At 34.2% G+C, this 27,640-nt stretch overlaps 1 protein-coding gene across 1 annotated transcript; it reads right to left on the reverse strand.

Moving 5' to 3' along the window:
- Positions 1–114: 114 nt before the first annotated feature.
- hh (hedgehog signaling protein) lies at positions 115–27,196 on the reverse strand. The gene is made up of 2 exons (XM_088237796.1): positions 26,937–27,196; positions 115–1,660 (listed from the first exon to the last, which is right to left on the reverse strand). Exons 1-2 carry the CDS (start codon positions 27,157–27,159, stop codon positions 1,065–1,067), a joined length of 819 nt encoding a protein of 272 aa, XP_088093922.1. The 5' UTR covers positions 27,160–27,196; the 3' UTR covers positions 115–1,064.
- Between the last annotated feature and the right edge of the window lie 444 nt (positions 27,197–27,640).

Raw genomic sequence — 27,640 nt, forward strand, 5'->3', positions numbered from 1 at the left:
TATTTGTAATATGGTTATATTTTGGAAAAAGTTAATAAACATTACAAACACCAATGTTTCAATCAATTGCGCAAATATGGATTTATTTTGTATAATACGAAAAGTATTTTGGTATTTTTTTTTTGAAAAAAAAAGTATTAGTGTAAAAAGTCTGCGGCCTTTCCGACTTTAGTATTCAACTTGTATTTACACAGATTTATAATGATTACAGCTACAAGTCTTAGTCCCTGTAAGTACTTAGAAACAAAACTGATGACTCAAATATTTGATTAGAAAATAACAGTTTTACTATCGGTAGTATGAAAAGTTATTTTATATTCGGTTTTTTCTCGAGTTGTAAAAGAAACCATTTTGTTCGGGAGAAGATTTCGTATGATCAAATATAAATTTCTAGCTAAATAGTTTTCATTTGTAAAATTATGTCAAAACTCTAATGCAACCTTATTTGTATTCAAAAGAAACATTAAAATATAAAACTGCGTAATAATTAGGTACACTTAAGTTTGGGTTAATTATTAAAAATAATAAAAATCAATCAATCATAGCTGTACAAATTATTATGTACGTAATAAATTATAATATACATACGTGATGTAATTTTAGTTCATTTATTCTTTTACACCGAAATCTCCCATTTTCCTAAAATACTATACTGGTATTTGATCATACTAATCTAATCACAGATATAAATCACAAACATTTATAAAAGTCATATTTTTAATTTAGAATACGCGAAGGTATGAAAAAATGTACTATTTAAAGTAGGAAGCGAGAAATACTATTTTATATCAAATGGGTTTAGCACCAGTACAGTATATGCGACGGATCGCCTATAATGTTTAACAGTGTTACAAATAAAAGTACTCGATCGTAGAGAGCTCGTCCAATTTACTATAAGATTTTTAAAATGTAATACACGGGACTGCATTTCCATATTCTAAATTAATAATACGAAATGTTTTAAATACAAATATATAACGTCATTAAATAAAACAATCTGTCCTTCTACCGGCGGTTAAAACCGTCCATTTCACCGAGTCAACAATTACACCAAAAAAGTCACTTCACTCGTATAGCATACTTTTGGGGAGAATGTATCTGGCCACAGAATGCAGGGCCTTGACGTAGGGGTGGATGCCCACCGTGAGGGCGCGGGGGTGCACGAGGGCCAGCCAGGCCCGCAGGGGCGCCAGGGCCCAGTGGGCCAGGCGCTGGCTGTCGATGGCCGCGTAGCACGACGCCACCGCGCCGTCCACCACGATGGTGCCCGCGCTGGTGAGCGGCGCGTACACGCCGCGCGCCAGCACGCGCCGCACGCTAGCCACGCGCGCCGCGCCGCCCGGCGCCAGCAGCGCATCGCCGGGCCGCACGCGCGCCGCGAACACGGGCTCGCCGCCCGCGCGCAGCAGCAGGTGCGCCTCGGTGGCCGTCACCGTGCTGTTGTTGTCCAGCTGGATGCGCAGGAACCAGCGCGAGGCCGCCTCGTCCCGGTCCAGAAAGGTCAGCACGGGCGAGTACAGCAGGCGCTGGCTGGACGCGTCCCACGCCAGCACGCGGTCCCCGGGCCGCAGCCGCGACAGGGGCACGCGCTGCCCGCCCTCGAGCCGCACCACCCCCGCCGCCGGGAAGCAGCCGCCCGTCCGCGCTGCTTGGGAAGATTCTGGAAAAAACACAAATACTTTTATTTAAATGTATTTTATTTGGAATACAAACAGATTTACGGGGTACAATGTTTAGAAGTATGCATTTTTTGGCGTATTGAGTAATAAACAGAAAACATAGGCCTATAATTTTGGTTTATTTGTAAATATTGTTTTTTTTTTTGTAACGGTTGTTGTCAATCCCTTTCCGCACAGAATTTTTGTTACATGAAGGTAAGATGATTATTCTTAAGCTTCAGGTGCCAATTCAGAAATATTTTAGTATGATAACTCATTTTTAAATAAGTATTTCTTGTCGACCATGTCAGAAGTCCACCTCGTGGTATGATGGTCAGTAAAATTGCTTATATTGTACCAAGAGAAAAAATATATATACTGGAATGTATTATAAAGCCTGACAACTTATTCACATAGGTTTAATAAAATAAAGCAAAGGTTTAAACAATATAAAAAATAAAATTTCAAATAATTAAAACAATATTCTTTATAAAAAACAATAGAAAAGAAATACCGAATAAACAAGAAGAGGAAGAAAAATAAGGAAAGTGACGAGGAGTGGTAGAGGATGAACGAAGGAATAAAATTGTAAAATCGGATTAGATTTGATAACAGAAATAAAGAACAAATAATAAAATTCAGTGAGGTCACATTATTTTCATTAATAATCTTTTTTTTAAATGGAAAAAATATGAATAAATAGATAAATGAAAGCTTAAAATACAAAATAAGAAAGGATCAATAGAAACTAAACGTCTTTTATTCTGAATTTCATAATTATTTTATGTACTGCATTTAATTAGCGGCGCGATAAAAAAAGGATGACTAAAATATTGTTTAGATCTCTTAGGTATTTTGATTTCAGTCACACGATTCTTAATAAAATTGCTATAAAATACTAAAAGCTTTATATGCGCACAAAAAACACTAGCGAGCTTTCCGAAAATTCTATTAAAACTCTAGGAAGATGAACAACCCTAAACGCCTTAAACAGGTAGGATATTAAAAACAAATAATGGTAATGCCTTCTTATCTGCGTGGGTGACAATTGTCAGCAGATAAAGACAGCTAATCGTGTTTAACAATTCTTCCATTCTACAGGTAGATAAGTTAAGTCTCGGCCACACGAATACAGGAGTGCTACACGCCCCTTGGGGAAAAGCCTTTTTTTATTAAATTTAAATAAGCACTACAAGATTTTACTCCTTTATTGTTATCAGGATGAAACATACTTTTAAATGTATCGAATAGTTTACAAACAAAACCAAATTGTCGTTATTTTTATTTATTTATTTAATTTTACAATACGCCCAAGGGGCATTTACAAAAAATATACAGGTAAGTACAAACATAGAAAGTAATAGTTTAAAAGATAAACAACGCGTTTTGTATACATGTAGAAACAATAAAAAGCATACTGCCATGCAAAATAAAAAGTGAAACTTTTCATAGTAAAAAAGAAAAAAAAAATATGGCTATAAGAAAAGTAATTGAATTCAAAAGCAAATTGTACATAACTTGTAAAGAATTTAAACAAAAAAATATATATGTTAACATATACTTATACGTATAAAAAAAATGGTATTAACAAATTGTTGTTAAAAACAAATAATAAAAATTAGTTTACAGTAAGTATAAATAAGATAATAACATAACATCTGGTACAAAAAAATATTTGACACATTAATTTCAGAAAAAGATAATAATAAATAATAATACACATCAAAAACAAAGAAAAAAATGTATTAAAAAGAAAGTTTTATCACGACATTAATAATTAGTTTTCAACAGTGCATTTAAGAGTGTTTTAAAATGGATAATTGTCGTATTAAAAATGTCTATATCACAAGTAAATTTGTTGGCTAAGGAATGTAAACGCGGAATAGGAGAGTGTCGTGCATAGTTAGTACCTACGTATGAACTCGTAGTTATACCGATAATAAAATAAAAAAGTTGCTAAAAATTAACACCCACGCTTTTAAATATACAGAAGGAAATATTCACACGTTATTTTTATTGGTAGTAATCTGCATTCAAAACAAAGAGGGTATCGAGAATGTTTTTGTTTGTCGTCTCACCCTCTCTCTCATCTCTTTAGTGCCCTCAGAACATTAGTATAAGGTTCGGACTCTATTGACTCTGCTGTAAACAACAGCGAGTGGCGTTGGGTAGTGGATGTATAGTACAGAGAGGAAAAAGTAGGACGGAGTGAAGAGGAAAGAGGATATAAGATGTGTGAGAACACACGTAATAACAAAAAACAATAGAAAGCTGTTTAAGACCTTTGTTGGAAGATGGAGAATACAGACAGATACCTTCATGAGTGGGGTATGAGTAATGTGACCATTTATTTTTGTCCTCAAAACGGGACATCTACTAATTTTTACGTAATAGTGTGTGTATTCATAATGTGAACATTTAATTTTGTCCTCAAAACGGGACACCCACCAATTTTTACGTAATAGTATGTGTATTCAAGAAAACGCGTATTTTTTCATAGTTTTTATTTATTAATAAAAAAACAGGAATGTTGATGAAGAAAAGAAAAGAACAGGAATAAATCATATAAATATTTAAAAAATATGTTGTTTTATATTTTTCTGATGAACAAATTTTCTTAAGTATTACTGAATTTGCTTTTAAATAAGAATGAAATTCTCGGCATGATTTCTTTAATTTGATTTTAATTAACAATATCGCTTTAAGAACGTCCCACGTAGGTATTTTGGTTAAATCCCCCATTTTAATATTTCTTATTCTTCAAAGAACAAATTTCACTGCTCTAAATATTCTTAGCTTATTTTATAGAATTCAGCGGCTGTAGTTTTGATTTGTTCTTCGTCAATACTTTTTTTTTAAATGTTACCGTGTGTTGCTTTCTTTTTGAAAACGGGACATTTTGACGTCCCGAAGCTGTGCTTGGGGACAGCGAGACGGGCTACATAAAAACGGGACGTATGGTCACTTTAGGTATGAGTATTGGGTAATGACGCCGACGTCTAATAAGATATGAGATTTTTATATAATTCCGCGTGCAATACATAATATGCATCCGATAAAAAATTTCTTGACCATCCGATGAAGAATTTCTTTTTCTGTTTGTTAGAATAAATAATAAACAATACCTTTTTTAAAAAAATGCAGTCTATTAGATAAATACCAACATATATTATTTATGTTCAAAGTAATGATTTCGAGGTCAAACGTTTTAATTGAACGTAGTTATGCATATAGCGGCCAGTCTACAATTTGGAAAAAATGAGATTTTAGTGTTTTCTTCTGGAACGCCAGACCGTTTCACACAAAAAAACTGTAATAATCACCTTCTGAAAATGCCATGTCTAAATGTCATGAAAATGAATGTTACCTCATACATTCAGAGTTTGTGGGAGGTTTTATTCAATATTAGATCTGGCCGTTTTCTGCAAAATGCATATTTTAGGTTGTGTAGTCAGCCAGACCAAAATCACCAAAATTCCTTAAACTTCAAAACACAATTCAATTTGTTTCTTCTTTTTTGGGTGATACCGTGTGTGTTGAATTTGTTCCGACGTTTCAGCTACCATTGCAGGAGCTATCTTCAGTTTACCCTGAAGCCGAAACGTTGCGAACAAATCCAACACACACGGTATCACCCAAAAAAGAAGAAACAAATTGATAACCGTGATCGTAAAAAACCTTCGTACCCACAATTCAACTATTTTTAAAGTTTTAAAAAAAGTGATTCTTTACAATTTAGTACCCTAATGTTAACATAAAATAATATGATCAATACATAATTACATAACACACATCGGAGTTTCACTAGGGCTGGCTGTTTTCAGCAAAATGCACATCTTAGGTTATGTGATCAGCCAGACTTTTAAAATCATTCAATTTTGTCATATACATAATGAAATTATTTTTTGTCTTGAAAAAACGAATGCATGCATTATTTATCATTTGTCAAAGTAAAAAACATTCCAACTTTTGTGTAAATTAGATTTTTCACCCTTTTTACAAAAGTGCTGTTCTCTAAGTTTCACTTTTCTATGGCTGGCTGCTGTCTGCATATCTACGTTCAATTCATGTTAGTATTTAACCACTGACTGACTATTTAAACCTAACCTAAGCCCTCCCTCCACAAATTCTAATTTTACTAACCTAATTTTCATGCATGTTCCGCCATGGTGGCGTTTGCATCTCCTTTAACTCTGCGTGTGATTTATGTATTTTTTCGCAAATACTATGTATACTAGGATGATAGTAAAGCTGAAAGTGTATATTTGCATGTTAGTGTAGTGAGTGTCCTGACGAAGAGACGGGTACGTCTCAAAATCGATAGACACAAAAAGTCAGTAAGTGATTAAATACTAATATTTACTAACATTAACCAACATATTAACTCATAATACGCTTGAAATGTAAAAGCTCTCCGAGCGTATATAGTAAAAGGATAAAAAAATATACATTTCCAAACTACGTTCAATTTCAAATTATGGACAACTTCTACTTCTTTTTCATTTTGATGCCCTGACAAAACGTCGCGTTGTTTTCGATATAAAATTTCTCTATAAAATATAAAACTTTAAAGTAAATGCTTATCTCCTAAATAAAATAAAAATAAATGCATTGAAAACACTTGGGCATCGGGATATATTTGAGCTACCTTCATTTTCATGTAATAAAAAATATTGTAAAATTTAAGAAAATATGTTTTTAAAAATATAATAAAAAACCCAAACATGTAATTCTATCTGTTTTATATTTATAATTGTAGATATATATGCATGTGAAATTTTATCGACTAATACCAATAAATTGTATGTTTTCTAGTTTGTTTGTTTGTTGATTTACCTTATAAAATAAAATAAATACGGCAAATTAGTTAATAAGTGACCACGCCTTAACAGCACACAATATACCAAATCGTAGTGTGACGTCACAGAAACACATTGTACCGCGGACGAGAACTTCTTTCGAACAGAGATCTTTTAGCTTTATGGCTCCTAGAATTTATAATAAGGTAAAAGATATTTTTTCACCCAACACGATGTAACTAATATGCAAAAAAATAAAATAACCCAGTGGCTTATTAAGTTAGGAAGAAAAGAAACTGAAAGCTTATTAAACTACATTGCTAGGTAATTTATATTAATATTAATACTATCCACGACAATTTAAACACTAAACAACACAATGACAAGAAGGATAAAATTTATAAATATATAAATGTATGTGTATGTGTATATGTGTATGTAAGGGTGTTTATGTATATGTATGTATATAGGTATGAATATTTATGTGGGTATGTGTATGTGTATGTGTATGTATATATGCATGTATATGTGTGTATGTGCATGTATATGTGTGTATATTCGTGTATGTGTGTATGTACGTGTATGTATACCTCCGTGGTGTAGTGGTCAAGACGCTTGACTCACGTACGGAAGGTTCCGGGTTCGATTCCCGGTGAGAACACAAAAATTAAAATGTGATTTTTCTCAAGCCTGGGTGCTCTGTGATGTAATTCACCACTGTAATTAGGCCTCCTGGCCTGTTGTGGTGCAAAAGAAAATGTAAAAAAAAAAAAAAAGAAAAAATGTATGTGTGTATATGTATGTTTATAAGGGTGCACACGTGTGTGTGTATGTGTATGGAGATATATTCTGCCTTAGCACGGGTCTTCTCCTACTAGGTATTACTATCTAATATACATTTTTAAAAAAAGAAAATAATAAATAAAATAATAAAAATTACATACTACGCGCGATGTTATGACAATGATTAGATTATTGTTACATAAGATTATTCTTGGGTTTTTGGCATTTCTTTCATGAAATAAATGCTTTCAAGACCAGACCCATCTCTGTTTAGAAACACTATGTTATTAAACATACTCCAGTAGATTCAGTCTGGTACAGCCTCAACATTTCACCTTTGTCATGTAGATTAATGAAATGGAATTCGATAATGTCAGAATATTAATGTGTCTGATAACAATAGGTATCGTGTGGAAATATTTATGGAGCGGGGCATATAAGTTTCTATGGCAAACATGTAGAGCGTACCTGACAAATTCATATTACGTTTAGAGTTTAGGTTCAGAATCAGCATCTTCAACAAAATATTAAGCTGGTCTTAAGACCAAGAAATGAGATCTAATGAGGAAGTTCAGTGGTTTCATTTGTTTTTTCATTTATTAATAGACTATCAAACTGAGCCAAAAATATTTTTTTTTATTTCTATGTATCGTATTCTGCCGTCATAAGAAAAAGGACGTTTCTACATAAAAAAAAAACGGAGAAAATAAATATTTTGTAACTCGGAGATTGAAAAATTCGCTGTGTGAAAAATACTACAAAAATTAAGTATATTATTATGCGACAGTATGTATTATAGTTTGCCGTAACGGAATATATATATTAATTTCAATAAATTTTACGTTATATATTTAAAAATTAACATTTTCATCTTCTTTTTAGTAAAAAAAATACAAGAAAATATGTTATACTTCAATGAAAAGACGTTTCCAGCTAAAAACGCCCTTATTATTTAGTAATTAAGTAAACGTCTTTCTTTTTCAGTGTTAATATGCCAATTGATTCTACTCAACTAAATAAAATAGACGTTACTGGCCGTTTACTGTACCTAATAATCAATTAACTTCGAAATTACCAGCAGATCTTAAATATGTTTTTAAAAACTGATTAGAAGAAAAAAAAAGTATTTTAATCAGTCTTTAATAATTATATAAGTCAGAACAGCCTTTTATATTTAGTAATCTTCAAGATTTTTTGCAGTTTAGTCTCATTTATTAGTGAAAAAAATAGGGTTGTGGTTATTTTAGGAGAATATAAGTATTTTTAGTAGATGCGTATTTTTTTCTTTTTATCTTCTTCTCGGTCAGTTCTGCCGATTGGTTCGATGACGGTAAGTTAACCGGAAATCTTGCACAACTGTCTTATCATTAGTTGATTTATATGAACTAGTGACGTCGTCAAAGTAGTTCGTTTTTATTGAAAAAAAAATTCACACATTTTTGCCGCATAATTTAATGCTCTAATTTTTACCGCGCGTAAGAATACATTTTTTGTATTCAATGTCCCGTAGGGTTGAAGTTCCTCATTACGACAGATTAAAATTCGACCCTAGGTTGTCTGCCAGATAAAAACTTATACCACGTTAACACCGTGAATAATACACATTGATGTTTTTTGTTATTATTATCAATGATTTATAAGGTGATCAGTATTACGTTAAAGATAACGTGGAAATATTAAAACAATGAAACATTTATTTAAATGTTGACTTTTAATCAAAAACAAAAGCTCGCACATTTCACTCACATAATTTTTGTTCCACCAGAAGGCTGAGCCGCTAATAAATAAACATTGATTGATTGAATTGGCCGCTTCAACTTCCAAAAAAATCTGTCAGCAGCGCATTTTAATAATATATATTCACATGTGAATAATAATATCCTAATGAGGTAATTCAGTCATTCAATTATAAAAAAGCAGAATAAAATAATGTCAATTTTTGTAAGAAATTAATTATCCATGAAAATTTTAACATGGTGAATAATTCATACAGTTGGTGTTTTTAGGCACTTTATCTCCATTTTTATTGTAAAATTAACGTTTTTTCAAGGAAAGTCCTGCTGTTGTTCACTCAGAATACGCTTTAATTTGTTTTTCGTTTTATCGAGCGGATGAATGGACGGGGTTTTGATTGTTTTTCTTCCATAATATTTATGTCATATTGTCAAATCTTGTTTTTATTGTTTGCTTCTAAGGTCTTCTGATCACGAATACACCTCTTGAATGTCGAATTACCGCTGTCTACAAAAAACTCATACAATCGATCAAAGCTTGTTGTCTAACATTGAACAATATTCGTAAAGCGAAAAAAACGACACGGTTTAGTTAATCGTGAGTTAGCGGATTTATTATTACATAACAAAATGCCAATCAGAAACAAAGCGCAGAGTATATTGTGTGTGCACGGAGATTATGTGATTTTGTTTTATGGCTGGCCTCTGAAGCTCTCTCGGCAAAGCTCGGTAATCTCCGACCTTTCCCGGCTGCCCCGTCCTACCGACGTAGACCGTATAACCTGTTACCTACGTGAGATGAGCTTTCTGCGTTATACCATTATCGATACGTGGTGAACCGGAGATTACACGAACTCGGACTGTTAGTACTCAACGCTCGACCAATATCGGGTTTGTAAAGCATTCATTTTACAGCTCATAAATTTTCACAGAATGGGTTATGATATTTAAACATGTTGAAATCGATTTAAAATTAAACATTATATATTGAGATTTGATTTACAGCGAACTATGGAAATACTGACAACAATAGCCTTGTCACGATACAGAAGTATAAACATCGCGATCGAATTAATCATCATGAAATTGAAGCAATAGGTCAAACAAATATCGCTAAATATTATCTGAAATTTTAGTACCGAAAATATTAACAAATAAATCACCCGTTAGTTGGGTAAACGAGTAAGTAAAAACATGATTTTGTTTAGTTGTACCGTTAAGTCATTTCCGATCCTTTTAACATTTCCCGAAGTCTGTACAGGGATTAAGTCATCTTTTTTTACTGCGAAATGTTTTAATTTTTAATACCTTTATCCTAATTTTCGTTGACAGAATATTTTCCGACCGAATGCGTGCTTCGAATCTAGAAAATGGAATTAAAGAATCGATAACTACCTCGCTTTGTGCCGGAGGAATGGAGACAATGGAGAGGCTTTGTTAGTTTCTGAAGGCTTATGGCAGACAAAGGATACGGAGGTGACTTCAGCCCTTAAAACCTCGCGGTAGCCTTTGGCTGTATTCTCGCTTAAGTAATTTTACGGAGAAACTGTGGTATCCAACAATAATGTTAATACAAAATTAACTGACGCGCTCAAACAGAATTGTTTTCTCAAAACACTTTAAATCTATCGCGAAGGTCTGTCAGTCATTTACGGAAACATTAAGAAGGTGGTTAAAAAATATTATCAATACCATAAAAGCCTACAACGTGTGTTCTTGTATATACAAATGCATATTTATCAATGCTTTAAAATAAAAATAGTCTTTCTAAATAAATTACTGTCAGTGGGAAATTTTACTGCCATGTAATAATGTCGTCAAAAATAAGAATAAGTGATTTTTCGAAGCGTAGGCTGTATCGATTAATCACAACTTTAGGCGTGTGCAATGAGTGATTGTGTTTTTGCAGCATCCGACTTTCTACAACGAAACGCACATCATTAGTTTATTTAAAAGGTAAGCGATTTAAACAAGAGGATTGAAGATGGCCGCCCCCGCGGACTACCGTGCCATGGGAAAAGGCTAGAGATAGAAGAGAGTACTCCTCGGTATATTAGCGAGCAATAAAAGGAACAATCAATCAGACTTAGTATTCGGATGACTTCATACGAAGAACTCACCTAGAGCATTCCTCTTCTCCTTTTGTGTTTTGATACTCTTGATTTATCTCTAGCGGAGAAACATGCTTCCGCGCCGTACATAAAACATGAAATATGCCTTTTCGTACACTTTTGTAAATTCATTCAACCGACACTAGACATAACCGGCGCTTCGTATTTTGATTCGAAGCATTTTGTACCGAACATAAATCATCTCGCAATTTTGAATGTGAATAAAGTATTTGTTTATTGCGACAGCTGGACGTTTATTAAATACCACTTAAGGCCGTGTGTTGTTTACAGATCGTGTTTACCGTAAATTTATAGGTGACTTTCACGTTCGCTCACATAGGAGCTTTTCTCCGAGATCTCGAGATTAATATCGGCTTATTTAGACCAACAGACCCTCGACGTCAAATGGGCAGTAAGAAATTTGACAATATTTGTATATATTATATATTACTTAAAACAACTCAAATGTTCAATCCCGAAATTGATATATTTCTATAAAACTTATTGCTTATGTCAGTTACATGGTTACAACTGTGTTAACAACTAGCGTATTCCTGATAAAAAATCATAAGAATTTGCAAATGCAAGTAGATAAGCATTGGTTAATTATTTATGATGGTTTTTCTTAATAAGGGTCATGGTGTTGTCTAAATAACACCTTCTTATATCCCGTAAAGGGAAGTAATGTAAGATGTCAGAATTAGACGCTAACAACGATTCTTCTGTGAATTTTTCAAATCTCGTTTCCTGCAAATTTGTGATATTGCGCGCATGTAGTTTCTGGTGAGAACGGTGATTGGCTGTTACCTGAGCGAGCTGAACTCGCCGGAGAAGGTGTCGAACCCAAGCCGCGGGGGTTACCAGCGCATCTCCTAACCGCTGGACCCTCCCACCGAACACCTCGACCAGAGGTTGGCCGTGGCGAAACGGATATATCCAATCTTCTCAGGGTGAAAAGAGACAGGTATAAGGTACGGTGGTTCTTTAACTTCGAAGAAATGGTTTTGTTTCTAAAGCCATTAATATAAGAAAACGTGTTTAGAGAACCGACCATCAATTGCCTTTTCTATTTTAAATGAATAACGAACCATAAATATATTGATATATAAAGGAAAAAAACAGCAAATTTCAAAAAAACAGAGTCTAAATTAATAATAATATGTTTAAAATTAAGATCGTTCCAACATAATTTGATAGGTTTTCTTATTTTCCTATGTGCAGCATCAAAATCTTAAACAAATTAAAAATAACAGATTTGCGATATAACCACATTGAAAGTAAATCAATTTTCGCAAATTCTTTATTTACCAGGAGTCTTTCCATTTCAACGGCTACTCTATTTCAAAGTGTAAATGTACTCAATCATTATAATATTGAAAGTTCTAAAAACAATGTACGTGGTCAATATAAATGCCACACGACTGATGTTTCAATTGTGTTTCCATCATTTTGTTTTACCATTTAATCAAACGTTTCTAGTTAAAATGCCATCAACCGTGAATAAATTAAACTATCTAGGTACAAACACGGTAACCTATACTCCTTTTTCGTATTCAAACTTCCCTTATGTGAGTTTGATTTCTACCTTGTTCTGGTAGATTTTAGTTCTATTTTAATAGCCAAGGACTTAATATTTCCTGTGCCTGTTATGTGAAAAATTAAATTTTGAGAAACTTTAAAAATCTTTGGAAAATAAACGTTTTTTAACTGTAATGCTTAATATTTGTCGATGTGCGCGTATCATTAATAAATCCGACGATCTGATCGCGAAAGTTTGAGATGTTTCATTCCCATGGCGATTCTGAGAACGTGGGCAAGGGGCACAGGTGTGCGGGAGGGGTATGTATAGATATACATACATACACAGACACAGGTCCAAGTACTGAGAGGGGGGTGACCTCCGAATCTGGCACGGAACTCTCATATAAAACACGGGGAAATGAGACGGCAGGAAAGTGCACGAGAAATGCAGAAGAAAGAGGGAGAGGAAAGACGGCCGTGGAGTCGATTCACAAGTGGAAATGGGTGGAAGAGTATGGGAATCGTCGATCTCGATATGAGATTGAAGGGAACCTCATAAACCTGCAGGTTCTCTCCAACACAGCCACCTCAGTATTCATAGTCTAGCTTTACCCACAGCAACAAGTCGATTACCCTAAACACATACATAATACAATACAAACGACCCATTGGCTAATACGAACTGTTATATTTCGTTATATTAACCTACAAATAAATGCACAAAATAATAATAATAAGATAACCATGTTCAAAAACAATAAAATTTTTATTTTAGTTTGCTTCTTACCAACAAGGAATCAATATCTTCTAATATATTTGTTTGTTTTTAAAAAAAATATTTTTATTTAGTAGCAGTTTTTTAAACCATTTAATACATCAAGCTATAAATACATTAATTTCAAACATACAAATTCAAAAAAACTATTATTAACGAAATTTTACTAAAGTTACAGGAAACCGTAACAGGTTGAGCTGATAGAGCTTTCGAGATAAATTTTACTTGGATACTATTAAGTTTATCTTATTGTGATTTAATCTTAATAAAAAAATGTTTTCAATTTTATGTAATATGTATTCTTTCATAATATTTCAAAAAAATACTTATGACAGTGCTAATCCTTATAATTGATCAAGTTTATCATAATCAAAAGCAATGCAATAGCGAAATTTGAAACGAAAAAAATATTAACAATATGAATTCTGAATAAATTAAACGTATTTGTAATTTTGTTTTTTTCTTAAGCTTGAATAGATAGAATTTCTATTTGCTTCATAGTCTAACAACGTTGTAAAAAAAGCGTTGAAATCAAACAAACATGGTATTAATTATTATTTTATTTCAAACAAATTAAATGTTTTTAAGAGGTCCAAGACCAGAGTTTATTGATAATGTTAATATTCTTTTTCAATTGATTTTATTGTTTTTTTTCTGTAATTTTTGGCATCGTGATGTAATGGTCACAACGTTTGCCTACCATGCAAGAGGTCTCGAATTCGATTCCCGGCACGGTTGATATGAAATATTTATTTATAAGGGTGTTTTCACACTAAAAATATTTCATAGTTCTTGAAAAGGTACCTGAAGCGTGACACTGATCATCTTACCTTCATGTATCAAAAATGATCAAGATAAGCTGCGATTGGTGTGCCAATGCAGTGCCCTGTGCACCATTAGGAACGGAAAGGGAATGATGATGATGATTGACATTGCACTATCCTCATGACAAAGCTGATGTACCATCATTATTGTTATTGTTAATGCAACAAATACTGAATTGTAAACGACTATTATAAAAAAAATATTTTAAAAATTAAGCAGTTACTAATATAGAAAATAATTTTGAAAAATAAAGATTCCAGCTCTTTTATTTTATTATTATCAACAGATGGAAGAATTTAAATCACTCAATTACAAGTCATAAATCTACTAAACGGCTATATTTCCATATGTCCTCCTCAAAGAGGTTCTCCATTTAAAAATTATTTGTCAATCTTGATAAAATTTTCTGTTAGTTGGTAGAACCTTCTCGTATTGCGACATTGTGAATTTGAAGCAGGTATGTGGAAGGTAATCTGAGGCGGCCTAATGAAATATTTTTAATCGTTCGTTTCGTAATCGCTTCGCTTCGAAAAGGGTAGGTACTCGGGTACTCAGTAGTGAGTTCTACAAATCGTAAACGTCAGTTTGACAGCGTCCTCTTGTGTGTAATATATCCACGTCCATTCCGGAGTGAGGAATAAATAATGCGAGGTGTGCCTTTTACGGTAGGTCTTGTAATAACGTGAGGCCTTTTATCTTAATGTATTTATGGCATTTCCTCTCCGAAAGACGTTTTATATTTGTCGCTCATTTATTTATTCCGAGATAGCGGCGAGACACCATGGGAATATTCTGCGGCCGACTGGAGGTGGACGCAGTGCCTCGGGCCCCACATCAGGGACTCTCAATCTCAGCCTCAATTCTGCAATAATTTTCATTGACATAGGCTTCGATCTTTCCTCCTTAAACCCGTTCCCTCCCCATCCTGTCATTCTCCGTAATGTAGACTAATTTTATAATCACTTATGAGGAACTTTCTCTGGGCCCCGATTACATTGGGAAGTTAACAATGTGCATATTTAAATAAAATTATATCTTTGTCAATAACTAGTCATTACAAATGTTAAAAAAAATATTTCATTGTTTTATTCTTTATTATTTATACTTTATTTTTCTGGATTGTTAATCTATTGCTCCAATTCAATTTATTTTACTGCGTATTTTTTTTTGTTAATTATCTTGTTAGTTACTAAATAAGTTGATGAATCCGTTAATGAGTGTAATTTTAAATGAATAAATAGTTAACTTTTTAAGCAGAAAATTCGGTTTTACTTTATAGACCATTAAAGATAACCATTGATTGTAATCGAGGCTCTGAACTAGCACATTTGCCCTATTACAATAAAAAGTTAAGAGTAGTAACCTCAGTAATGCTTAGCCCTGCTTCAACACGTTTGTGTTATCCAAAAAGTTTTATTTTTTTCCGTTTAAAAATCAAATCTAAAAGTTCATTTTTATTTCTCGATGAAAAAAGAAATACTCTTTTACATGGCTTTTCGTGGTAAAACCGCGAATCTTCAGAGGAATATTTTTCATGGTGTACTTTTAAATAAACCTTAAAGTGAAAATAGCATTTTTTGAAAAAAAAAACTTTAAAAACGTATTGGACCAACGAAACGATATGCACCGGACGAGGACTAACGAAGCGTTTAGGTGGGGGAGGAGTAGGGGTTTGTGGGAAGGATGCTAGTCCGAGACATAAAGAAGTTTCTCTATTTGCAAATTACAGTCATTACTTATTTACATAAAAAAATTGTTTTTGAAATAAAATATTGGGATTTTTTTTAAAGTTTACCATGAGGAATGTTCCTCTCAAGTTTCGCGGTCTGGCCCTGAAACACCATGTATATAACTCGTCGTACATTTTAAATTATTTTTTGGCCCGCGGCCCTCGGTTACATCTGGACTGGATTATAAAGCAGTTGGCTGAATGCCTTGGTTTCTTTCATATGGAGGAATGTAAGGCAGAGAATCAGGCGGTGGACCAAAGGGAGACGCCGGTGGAGGGGGCGGGCGGGCAGGGGGGAGAGCGGCGAGGGGGTGGGGGGCGCATTGTAGAAGTTATTCCGATTTGATTACGTATATTTTTTTTCGAGAAAAATCTCCACGAATGGGCGCCTCCGAGATGGTATCATAAGACCTCTATTAATAACACCCGGACCGCATTAAAGGAGACGTTTATTCATATTTACATCATTGTAGTGTCCCGGCATACGTTATTTCACGTTTTAATGCTGATTACAGTTGAAGACACTTATTAAATTACTCAAATAATACCATCAGAGTAAAGGTTCCACCTAATGACGGGTGAAGACTGAAAACGTCGCTGTACCTCTGGCATTTTAATTGTTTATGGTTGTTTTTTATGGGTTTTTAAAGTGCAATGCGAGAAATTCTTATGCACGTATATGCAAAAAAAATATCTGAGACGGACCGACACGAGATGAAAAATAAGTCAAATTCAACGTTTATTTATTTATAGTAAAGATAAAACATAAGCAGATAGTTTGATTGTACTTATTTTGAATTCCGGACCAAATCTCAGTGGAATCTGGATATCAAAATCGCCGAAAATAATATAAAATCAGTTATTGTTATCATAATCAGTCGGTCCAAAAACCATTTATTCATATAAACTTAATCCGCGAATTATGATCTATCTTCACCTTTTGTTATTATTAATTCTAATTTTTTTCTACAAAACGATCCTATAGTTAATAGCTTTATACGAACTCTGACTTAATTCCGGAGTTGATTAATTCCAATAAAAGGCAAACAACCAACGATGATTTTTTTTAATGAATATGATGATTTTTTTTATTGTTAACAATATGTTAGATTAATCAATTCGTAGATCTCTTCGCCACTAAAACAGTATGGGATGAAGATGGATTGGCATGGTTTAGCACAAAGTCTTATATGTTAGTCGTGTTTATGAAAATATTGTATACAATTATTTTATTGCCCTTGTTTTTCTTTGCTACATAGTTTAATGATCTTTTTGTTCAGTTTCTTGTTTACATGTTTCTTCATTTAATTGTAATAATTGGCTTAGGCCGCAAATATGATGAAATTTTGTATTTTTATATCCTTTGCTCAATGTTATCAACCAGTTTTTTTTTATCAAAAATTACAAGTCTCATAGCGATAAGCGGATTCGACTGCATTATGAGAAAAGGTTTATTTCTCTGAGTAATAAGGCGCTACTGCTACAGAGACGCCTTAATGGACAAAAATTATTCTAGGGTTTTCAATCACGAAGTTAGCTATAGTTTAAAGCCGAACAATGGACCGTAGGTACTCAGGTCGATAATCGAAAACGGAACCGTCCGTTACACGCCTGTTGTTAAACCGAAAACGCATTGAACAAACCTTTTGGTCGATGCAATAGAGCGAAATGACGTCTCTACAGCTGTAGCGCATTATTACTCTGAGGTGTATTCAAATCAATTTAGACACCTTCATAAGTCATTGATGTACGTTCGAGATTTAACAACTGATTCCCCTATGCACAAATTTAAACGAATAATAAAGGAAACGGAGAAGAAAATGAATTAACAGTATACATTACGGGTAGTTATTTCCCTGAAAATACATTGGTACACATACTGAATGAATGAGATAAAAATTCAATTTATACTTAATAGCTGTGTAGATCGAGTAATGTTAACCTGAAATAAATCAATCGGAGAAGTTGTTAAAGCTCTTTGATCGTTTGAGGTTTAGTTAAGAAACGCATTTGTTTGAAATACAAGAAAAGCATTAAGAAATTAAGATTTATGGTGAAGTTTGAAACTAATGTACTATTCTTGTAATATTTTAAAAAACGCATGAAAATTCTGGATCTTTTACACATATATTAAACAGGTTGGAATAAAACAATTAATAGTCACACCCCAGCATCAGGTAAAAAATCCCATTTGCCTTTGAATATTTATGCGTCATTGTGGGTTCGTAAAAAACAAATTATGTAGGAATCACAACAACAAAAAAAACACTTAAGTTTTATGTTAAATTTTAACTGTTCTGGGCTACTTTCACTCATACTTTTATTTAATAAAACGAGTTACTCGCAACGTTTTAGCGGCAGATTTGTTATGTGACGCCTTGTTAAATGTTTTATGCAAATTATTTTGTTAATGGTTCCTCGTGTTGCACGCCGCTCTGCCCACGTACATTCAGTAACAACATTGTATAAAAATCTCCAGATCTTCGAAAATATGGAATTGATACTATATCAAGTTTCTTTTAATGGTTGAATGAGCAAATTAGCGCAAATTATTGACAAGTTTTTTGCGACTTGTGCATTTGAAATTACGAATCTGGGTTCATTAATATTTATATTCGAATCCGAGGATAGTGCGCTAATAAGGTTTGATGTCTTCCTACGTCCATATTAAGATATATTAATATTTTATTGCAAACCATTAGAGCTTATTTGTGGATGCATGAATCTATCAGTTGTTAAGTCATTTTGGTTGATGTTTTTAATCCCACATATGATTAAAACATAATTTAATAACTTCCTGGAATTACTCGCGTACATCGTCAAGAAAATTTCAAAGTTACGAATCTGCATTTTAGACGGTTTTTAGATATATCTACCACAAAATATGCAATAACAACTTATATTGCCCTCAACTGCTTGAGAAAATTAAAATTCGTATCCCTCAACGTACAACTCGGCTGCAACAATTATTTCATCTTGGTATTTCAAGCACGAATAATACGAGTAATAAGAATGCATCTTTTCCTAGAAGTCTAAATAATTATAACACGTTTTTTACTGAAATCGATATATACATATATATTTCCTCACTTTAAACAAATTTAAAGAAGATGCTAGAACCCTAATTGAAAATAATTATTATAATTTAATCTAACTGTACCTACCTAATATTTTATTTTTTGTAAACATTAATTTTATAATTATTTTATCTTGTTTGAAAGAAGAAAGGAGGAAAGGCTGATCTGGGGTTACTCCGTATGGATCCGCCGACTAAAGGATTTTTAAGTCCGAGTAAACAAAAAAAAACTTTTATTTTTTTATTATTTCATTATTATTGTAAAATTTGTTTTTCGTGTGGAATGATGCGGAGTGGCTTTTTAAAGGTACGCTTTTTTTCTTTTTTTTTGACATTGTATTTAGTAATGTATAGAAAACTATAATTGGCCTATAATTTTGGTTAATTTATAAATATTTATTTTTTGTTATAATGGCTGCTGTTTTCTTTTAATAAATTAAATAAAAGTAAAATTTGAAAAGAATACACTACCAAAAAAGCTATAACTCCATTGTGTAATCATCATCATCAAATCCTAATCCGTACTTGATTATGCAAAGAGCACTACATTAGAAAAGCACATGCTGTTTTTTTCGATCATGTGTTACAGGAAAGTAATGTGATCAGTCTTACTCTGTAAGTGTAAATCCAGGAAATATTGCACTCTTAAATCACCTTATAAACAAATATTTAATGGCGATCTTCCCAGAAATCGAACCCAGGGCCTCTAGCATGGTAAGCGAGCACGCCAACCAGTACACTACGCGGCGGACATTTCTCCACTCGATTTCTTTTTTTGGGATTTTTACCTGATAGTAGCCATCAATTAGCAGTTCACAGTGGAATCCTGGTCCCGACCCTGATGTATGGGAGCGAAGTATGGGCTATGAAAAACGGGGATAAAAGTAGGCTGAATGCTGTCGAAATGCAATCACTCAGACGAATGTGTGATAAAACTACGAACGATAGATGTACAAATGTTGAGATCCGTACATTATGTAGGGCGAACATAAGCACTATCGACAAAATCAAGAAAGGAGCCTGCGTTGGTTTGGGCATGTAGAGCGAATGGACAGCGAAAGAACTGCTAAGAATATTTACAATGCGAATGTTGATGGATGCAGAAATAGAGGAAGACCGAGAAAGACATGGTATGACCAAATTCAACAAATACGTGAAGATGGACATGTTAAAAGTTGGAATAATCGGCACACGTGCATGAGAAGTATGTAAATATAGAGTGATGTGGCGTTCTACCCTCTCTGCCTACCCTTGTTTGTTTTATGTGTTTAGTAGCCATCGAGCCGAAAACACTCGTCCAGGGTTTTCTTTTTTTCACACAGAACTGTATTCTCTGTAATAACCATTTTAAAATAGCGATTATGTAAATTTGTGATTTTTGCAATGACTTGACTATATGAACATTTTAAAATGGGACATTTAAAAAAAAATAGATAAGTACCTATATAAAACTCTCAATTAAAAAATGTCAGCCAATCATGAGCTAATGTACTAACTATCAAAATATGCATAATTTATTAGTCATTCGAATCAAAGACGTCTCGACAGTTAATTCGATTCCACCGCCATAGAAATGTGCAATAAATCACGCGTGTAACAGGGGCCGATCCAAGATATTGACAAGCATTTCATGTAATTATTCTGGTCGGAGAGATTATATATTTATATCAGGTCGGGGGAGGGTTTGTGAGACCACGGATGGTATAGAAGGGGATCTCTGGCTGGGAAGTCGGGCCAATGAGTTCTCGGAGAGCCGAGGCGCGCTGCTCGCCCATTGGCTGGCGGCGCACCAGTCGGCGACCGGTCCGCTGGACCACCGGGGTTGTTGGGAGGGTCCTACACACCACTTCTACAGCTGGTCCAAACACATTTCTAATAATCGCTATAGTCATGTTTACATCATAAAACGCAACTTTAGTCAAAAAGCAACACAAAGTTTAGATGTGCTTAAACCATAACTGCTCATATCTAAAAAATGTATGCTTAAAAACTGTTTTTTTTATTTTTTATGTATACGAATTGATTATGTGATCAATTTACGAGTTTCCAAAAATACATTTTTAAATCGTGTTGAGTTTCATATTTAAACTGATATTTATTTTATATCATATTTGTTATTTAACTCTTATTTTATATTAACTAAAATAGGTTTAATTGCTATTGTATTTTCATTTCACTTGTTTTCTAAGTCTAACAGAAGAAGAATACAGTTTTATGTGTGAAATGGAACCAGAACCCTGGACGCGTGTTTTCGACTCGATATATTAAAAATGCCGGATAAGAAAATCGAGTGGAGATACGTCCGTCTCGTTGTGTAGTGGTTGACGCGTCCGCCTACCATTCTTGAGGTCCTGGGTGTTCGATTCCTGGCAACCCTGCCGTTCACCCGGACTTAAAATATCGATTTTGAAAAGTTGTTTTAAATGCAATATTTCATTGTTCCTGGACTGGCATCTGAAGCGTAGGACTGATCAATTACCTTTATGAAACAAGTCGTCGAAATATGCTGCATTTAGTTTACAAACGAAGTAAATAATGATGATGATATTTTTACCTGGATATAATAACTACTATTTTTAGAAGTGGAAATCACGTTGGGGTAGAGCGGGTATCGAACCTCCGGTGAATGATGTGAGCTCGCGATACTAGCAGTGGACCACCATCCTTCTCATAACTACTAATAAAACGGTGTCTACAAGGACCAATAAAGTAAATCAGGATATTACGGCAAAGTTATTGTACAGGTATTTTGTGACATTATAATGAAATGTTTGAGGTATTTGAAACTATTTTTATTGGAAAAACCGTATAACGTTTATTTTTCATTGACATCAACCCTCTACAAAATGTTGGCAAGAAAAATATTAAATCCGACACTAACCCTTTTAAGCCCAAGAGATCGAAATATTGCTTTCAAGTGATTATCATTTTAATTTACGTAAATCTCAGAAAAGCGTTTTGAACAGTTTCATTAGTGAAATAAACTTCAATCACACTTTACAAGGCTATATTCAACTTATATCTATAAATCGGCCCCCGTTTGGACATAAGGGGAGCCGCGCTACTTGTTGACTACATTTTGCACGTATTTGTGCATTGTCAATATTTGCGTCGAGAAGATAGCATTTGTACGTAGGCGCTTTATACGACCGAAGACAGTGGAGCGGGTTTGTGGGTTTGTGGTTAAGGTGCGGTGAGACAGAGGTCAGGCAGACTGACGCACATACAACTGTCGTTACCGGTAGGAGAACGCGAACGACCGAAGGGCGAAGGCGCTGCGCTGCTAACTTATCCGACAAGAACCCAATAGGTTCCGAGAATCTTTGAAAGTGACCCGAGCCTCCACGGAACGACCCCGAAAAGACAACGTTAATGACATATCCGACTAATTACAAGAACAAAAGCCAGAAAAACCATCAACGCAAACTTCCACAGGCTCTGACAGGTGATTCACTAACACGCGTAAGCAGCGGTCATCAAGTCACACGCACACTTCCGCGCCTGTAATTTAAAACTTATTCCATACAATGAAATGGTAATAAAAATCTGTGAATACGTATTAATTTGGGCGTCCGTTTGTATCATTGGATGTCCCCTGAGCGTGTATGCGTTCTCTAGCTCGTTACTCCCTGTGTGTGTGTGTGTGTGCAGCGTGTCTGGCCGCCTGCAGTGCACATGTAGTGGTGAGCCCGACAACCGGCGCTCACATTTATTATAAATACCGGTATTAAATAGCACCACAAAAAATAACAGACAATTTTTTCTTTTATGCGATGCCGATACACTTTATAGTAACGAGATTATGATCGAGTTTGTTGAAACGAGAAGAGTTTACACAAGAAATCAAACCTAAAATTACTGGCATGAATCACATAGACACGGTCCGGATGAAACAAATACTCCACTACATATTTTATAGAGCTTCTTTAAATATGTAATACACTGAACCCTCTTTGCTTTAAAGCAAATGGTTACAGAGAAATATGATGGGAAATACCATTATTTCATACACCATTACAGGAAAAAATTAAGTGTTTATTAATGTTTAACTTGTAAAGAAAATTACACCGAAGTAATTTGTTAAGGACTACATATTTTAAAACAATTAAATATTACTACATTCCAGGGTCTCCAGTTTACATAACTCTGATGAATGAAGGTGAGAAAGTAATGAGCCGGGGATAATAATTTGTTGAGAGCAAAGGGTAAAACGAAGGGCTACGACCTGAAAGGTGTAACCCAACACCCAGGAAAGGGAACCCTCTTCAGTATTGCTATCCTCCGGCGACAAACTTCTTCCGGGATGTGGTTTGTGGTGGGACACTTTCGCACGCCGAGTACCTACTTAACCGTATTATTTATATTTATCCCACACATCTTACAGCGTAGGAATAGCTTCATAATAACGTGAAGAAGAGCAATCACGATGAAGAGATGGTTTACTTCCATTAATTGCTAACCAGTTGAATCTTTGTGTATCGGTGTACCAACCACAGTTTTAGTTTGAATTAATCCATACTATATTACGAGGGTTGATTGATATGCTTCATTCCTGACCTACTTTGAAGTGGATGAGAAATTTTGTCTTATCTCAAAGTCCCCCTGGATACTAGTTCCAGCTTCCAACATTTCTATAGCTTCTTGGTTGAACGTTTGTCCGACCTCATTTTTGTCAAAAAATTATTTCCCTGCAAATGTTTCTTTAGTTTTAAAAATAGCCGGAAGTCACTGGAGACTATATCAGATGAATATGGGGAGTGCTTTACTAATTCAATCCCACCTTCGTAAATACCAGCCATTGACACTAATGCCTTGCGTGCTGCAGCATGAGTGGTGTAAGACTACGTCAAAAAATAAGGTGCAAAACATTCCCTCGTCTACTTCGAAATAGGTCTGGGGTAGAGCGTACCAATCAACTCTCGTAGAAAATGTTTTTTTTTTATATTTGAAATTTATTTATAAACCTTTACGGATTACATTCATTTACCAAAATATTCTTTCTTTTTTTTAAATTCATATTATATGATAATATTTTTAACATCTTTTGTGAAGATCCTCTGAGTCTTTTGTTTATTTTTCTCTGGTAGTTTATCGTATAATTTCAGCCTCTGGTATTAGTAACGATTATCCTTGTCTCATTTACGAGTGATGTTTATGATATTCTTTTAATTTTCTCGTATTGTGCCTATGTTTACTACTTTTAAAAAAATGTTTTAGTTCTTCGTCTACAATTACATCAGTGGCTCATTAATGAATCAATTTTAAGAATTATAGTTAAAAGGGTTCAGTTATATTTAATTGTTCAGTTTGTTTAAATAGTTATTTAGTGGTTGTTTAATAAGGAGTGTCATAAACTAACATTAATATTTATTTTACCGTCTTCGTAGTCTTTTTATGTCATTTTGATTTTATGTTCCCCATAGTAGTTGCAAATAACATTTTTTTTAGATTTTACATAGACTTCATACATTAGTTTTTTTTTCATGACAATTTTCTGTATATAGTTAGTCCTAAGCATTTAACATGTTCAATTTCAATTAATCCTTCATCATGTACGTAAGCATCTATTTTAAGATGTTTTTTTCTAGATTCAAAATAAATAATTTTACCTTCCGCGGTACCTTAAATCTTTAACATGAGATCATGATAATAAATAGCAAAAAAGTGTATTTTGGGTAAAATATACAAGGCTAGGATGATAATAATGCATCACTATTAGCACATGACAGTTTTTAGTACCTGCATGACTTTGTCACCACTCACCTCAATTCAGATGTTGAGACAGTGGCAGGATATGTTAGTAAGTTGGTAGATCAAGAAAGCTAACTTTGACTGTTTGTAATGGCAGAATAACGAAAGTCTAAAAACTAAGTCTTCAGTCAAATTCCAATGCCAAAATGCGCTGAATAAATATAAACACCAATTTGTTCTGGTCATATTTTCAGTATTCAGTGCTAGATCGGAAAAAGACGACTTATTTCCTTTAGTAAACTTTTTTGCCACGGCGTGGCAGCGCAACTGTATTCGTTAAAACGCGTCGTTTGTCATACAGTAACCACAAAGGTAATTTTCTAGATACTAATTCCTTCTAAGAACGCGTAGTCTTTCTAGCGAAATTGAAACCACTAACTAAATTGATGTAAATGACCCAAATAGATACCACTTTATTTAAATAACATGGTAAATTTTACAATGTTTTGAGTATGTCCAAATGTTTGCTGACAGGCTGGATTTCCTCCGAGAAAATACTTTTGAGAAGAAAATATGGAAGTCTAGACATTTACAGGGCTTATGACCGGTCATTATCTGGTTTAATTAGCCAGACTGTGTAGCATTCACTATTCTGCCTATGTTTAAACATCTACATTTCCTCAACTCTTCCATGTGTTGACTTTTGCGAAGTTAAAGAGCTTAAACCATTATCATGTGGGTGAGATTTATCTAGCTGAACCAATTCACCTACTAGGCAACGCCTGAAAACAATTTTCCAATTTTTATGCTTCTTTTTATTCTAGTTGGTTAATTCAACAATGTTTTGAATACGTCCTAATGTTTAGACCTGTCTTTGGCTAGTTAAGTGGCCATAAGCCCTGTAAATGCCTAGACTTCCATATTTCCCTCTCGAAAATGTTTTTTTCTCTCTGTTGCAACAAATTTAGGTGTTAAAATTCTAAATTTACTCCAGCCACGGGAGCCGTGGTACATAGCATGTCCCGCATGTACCAGCATGTCCCGCAATCAAAAAGTTTTTAATATCTCATACAACCGTTTCAGTACTTCGATCCTTGTATTTTCAATTCTATACTCAGTTTCAATACATAATAGTCGGCAACAGGGTTTCATTCCAAACTACTAATTTTGCACTAGAACCGGGTTGAGGATAAAGACAATAATCACATAGAAAGGGTGGTTTCACACTGACCCATTTTATAAGGCTAATAGGTTATGTCAATAACTCCACTTTTTTGGAGAGTAACCATTTTTATGTTATGCATATCTCCGACAGCGCCAGCTCTGACAGTTTTACCTCCCGGCTTTCAGAACCCTCATGGTTCTAGTTATGCAGATAGGAAGACCAGTCAGGCAGCTGACACTTTGGAAATCGACATCTTTCGCATCAGTGAAACTATGTTCAATAGTCAAATACTCTTGCTATTGGAGAGAATAGGGAAATATGAACACCGATAAAAATATATGAAATGGATTTAGAATAATTGATTATATTTTCAAAATCAATACGGATATTGTGGAGAATGAGAGAAATGTTTTCATACATAAATAAATGTAAAAAAGATATTCAATGAAAATACGTTCGTAGAAAAACGCGACGTGTTTGGCCTTGGTTGTTGTGACGTCAAGATTTGGGAAAATTTTCTACACAAATTTCAATGCCACGAACAAATTAACATGAATCGTGACGTATTAGGGGCGTGGACAATGGAATCACTGTTTTTGCAGGAATTCAAAATTACATATTTATAAGTATTTTTTATGCCACTAATTATTAGCGAAAGATTTTTTTTACGGGACATTATTTCATATACCTTTCTTTCTTTAAAAATATTTTTAAAAAAACAACGTGATATTTCCCTATTATGCCCTTATAATACCGAGCCAATGCTCAAGGGCTCCTGGCCTAATATGTCGTCCCAATTAAACCCCTTAAGTATTTTGCTTTTCTTGTTATTATTTAGTTATTTTGTTTTCATTTTATGAATTTGAATTTCAATTGAAAAAATATTTCACTGAATACAGCTTCTGCGTATAATATGCACGTTTTTCTCTAAATATCCACAGTTTACGCGCTATTTCTTTTCTATGAATTAATTTTCATTATTTCCTGGTTTTCACAGTCTGCATTACGTAATGGTAATATGCTTAATAATTTTAAAATGCGTTCGGTGGATGAAGTTTGGATCGACGTACCTGACTTAACACTACAGTGGATGTGCGCGCGGGCCTCGTAGTACACCCAGTCGAAGCCCGCCTCGACCGCCAGGCGCGCCAGCATGCCGTACTTGGAGCGGTCCCTGTCCGACGTCGTGACGTCCACGGCGCGCCCCTCGTAGTGCAGGGAGTCCGGCGCTAGGTGGCCCTCCTCGTCCCAGCCCTCCGTCACGCGCAGGCGCACCCCCGGCCACTGGTTCATCACGGAGATGGCCAGCGTGTTCAGTCTCTCTTTACACCTCTGCAAAAACAAAAAACACATTTGTTACATTATTACATACTAATTTGTGAAATCTTCTCTTATCCTCTGTCGAAGATGTTTCAACAGTTTCTCTATTTATTTATTTTTATTTGATTATTCATTTGAATACACATATTACCAAAAAATAATTACGTATCCCTTACTCTATGAGGCCAAGAGCCCTGTGTTAAGTTGGAATACAACAAAATAAAAAGTGGAAGCATGCGTATCATTTAAGAATACGACAAATAAAAAAGAGGAACTTCAGCCCTACGGGAAATTGGATACAAAAAATGTTTTCTTACACGGGGTAAAAATTAGAGCATTAAATTGTAAAGAAAAGTTTCTTGAAAATGTACAGAAAAAATAATAAAAAATATTTTGATAAAAACGCACTACTTTAAATGACGTCACTGGTTCATGTGAATCAACCTATGATCTG

This window comes from Micrasema longulum, unplaced genomic scaffold (genome assembly GCF_059751315.1).
Source record: "Micrasema longulum isolate JH-2025_06_02 unplaced genomic scaffold, ASM5975131v1 h1tg001791l, whole genome shotgun sequence".
NCBI lineage: Eukaryota > Metazoa > Arthropoda > Insecta > Trichoptera > Brachycentridae > Micrasema > Micrasema longulum.

Coding starts and splice junctions, on each gene's coding strand:
- hh (XM_088237796.1), bottom strand. CDS start 27,159: ATGAACCAGTGGCCGGGGGTGCGCCTGCGCGTGACGGAGGGCTGGGAC. Junction 1,661..26,936: donor CCACTGTAGTGTTAAGTCAG/GTACGTCGATCC, acceptor TGTTTTTTCCAG/AATCTTCCCAAGCAGCGCGG.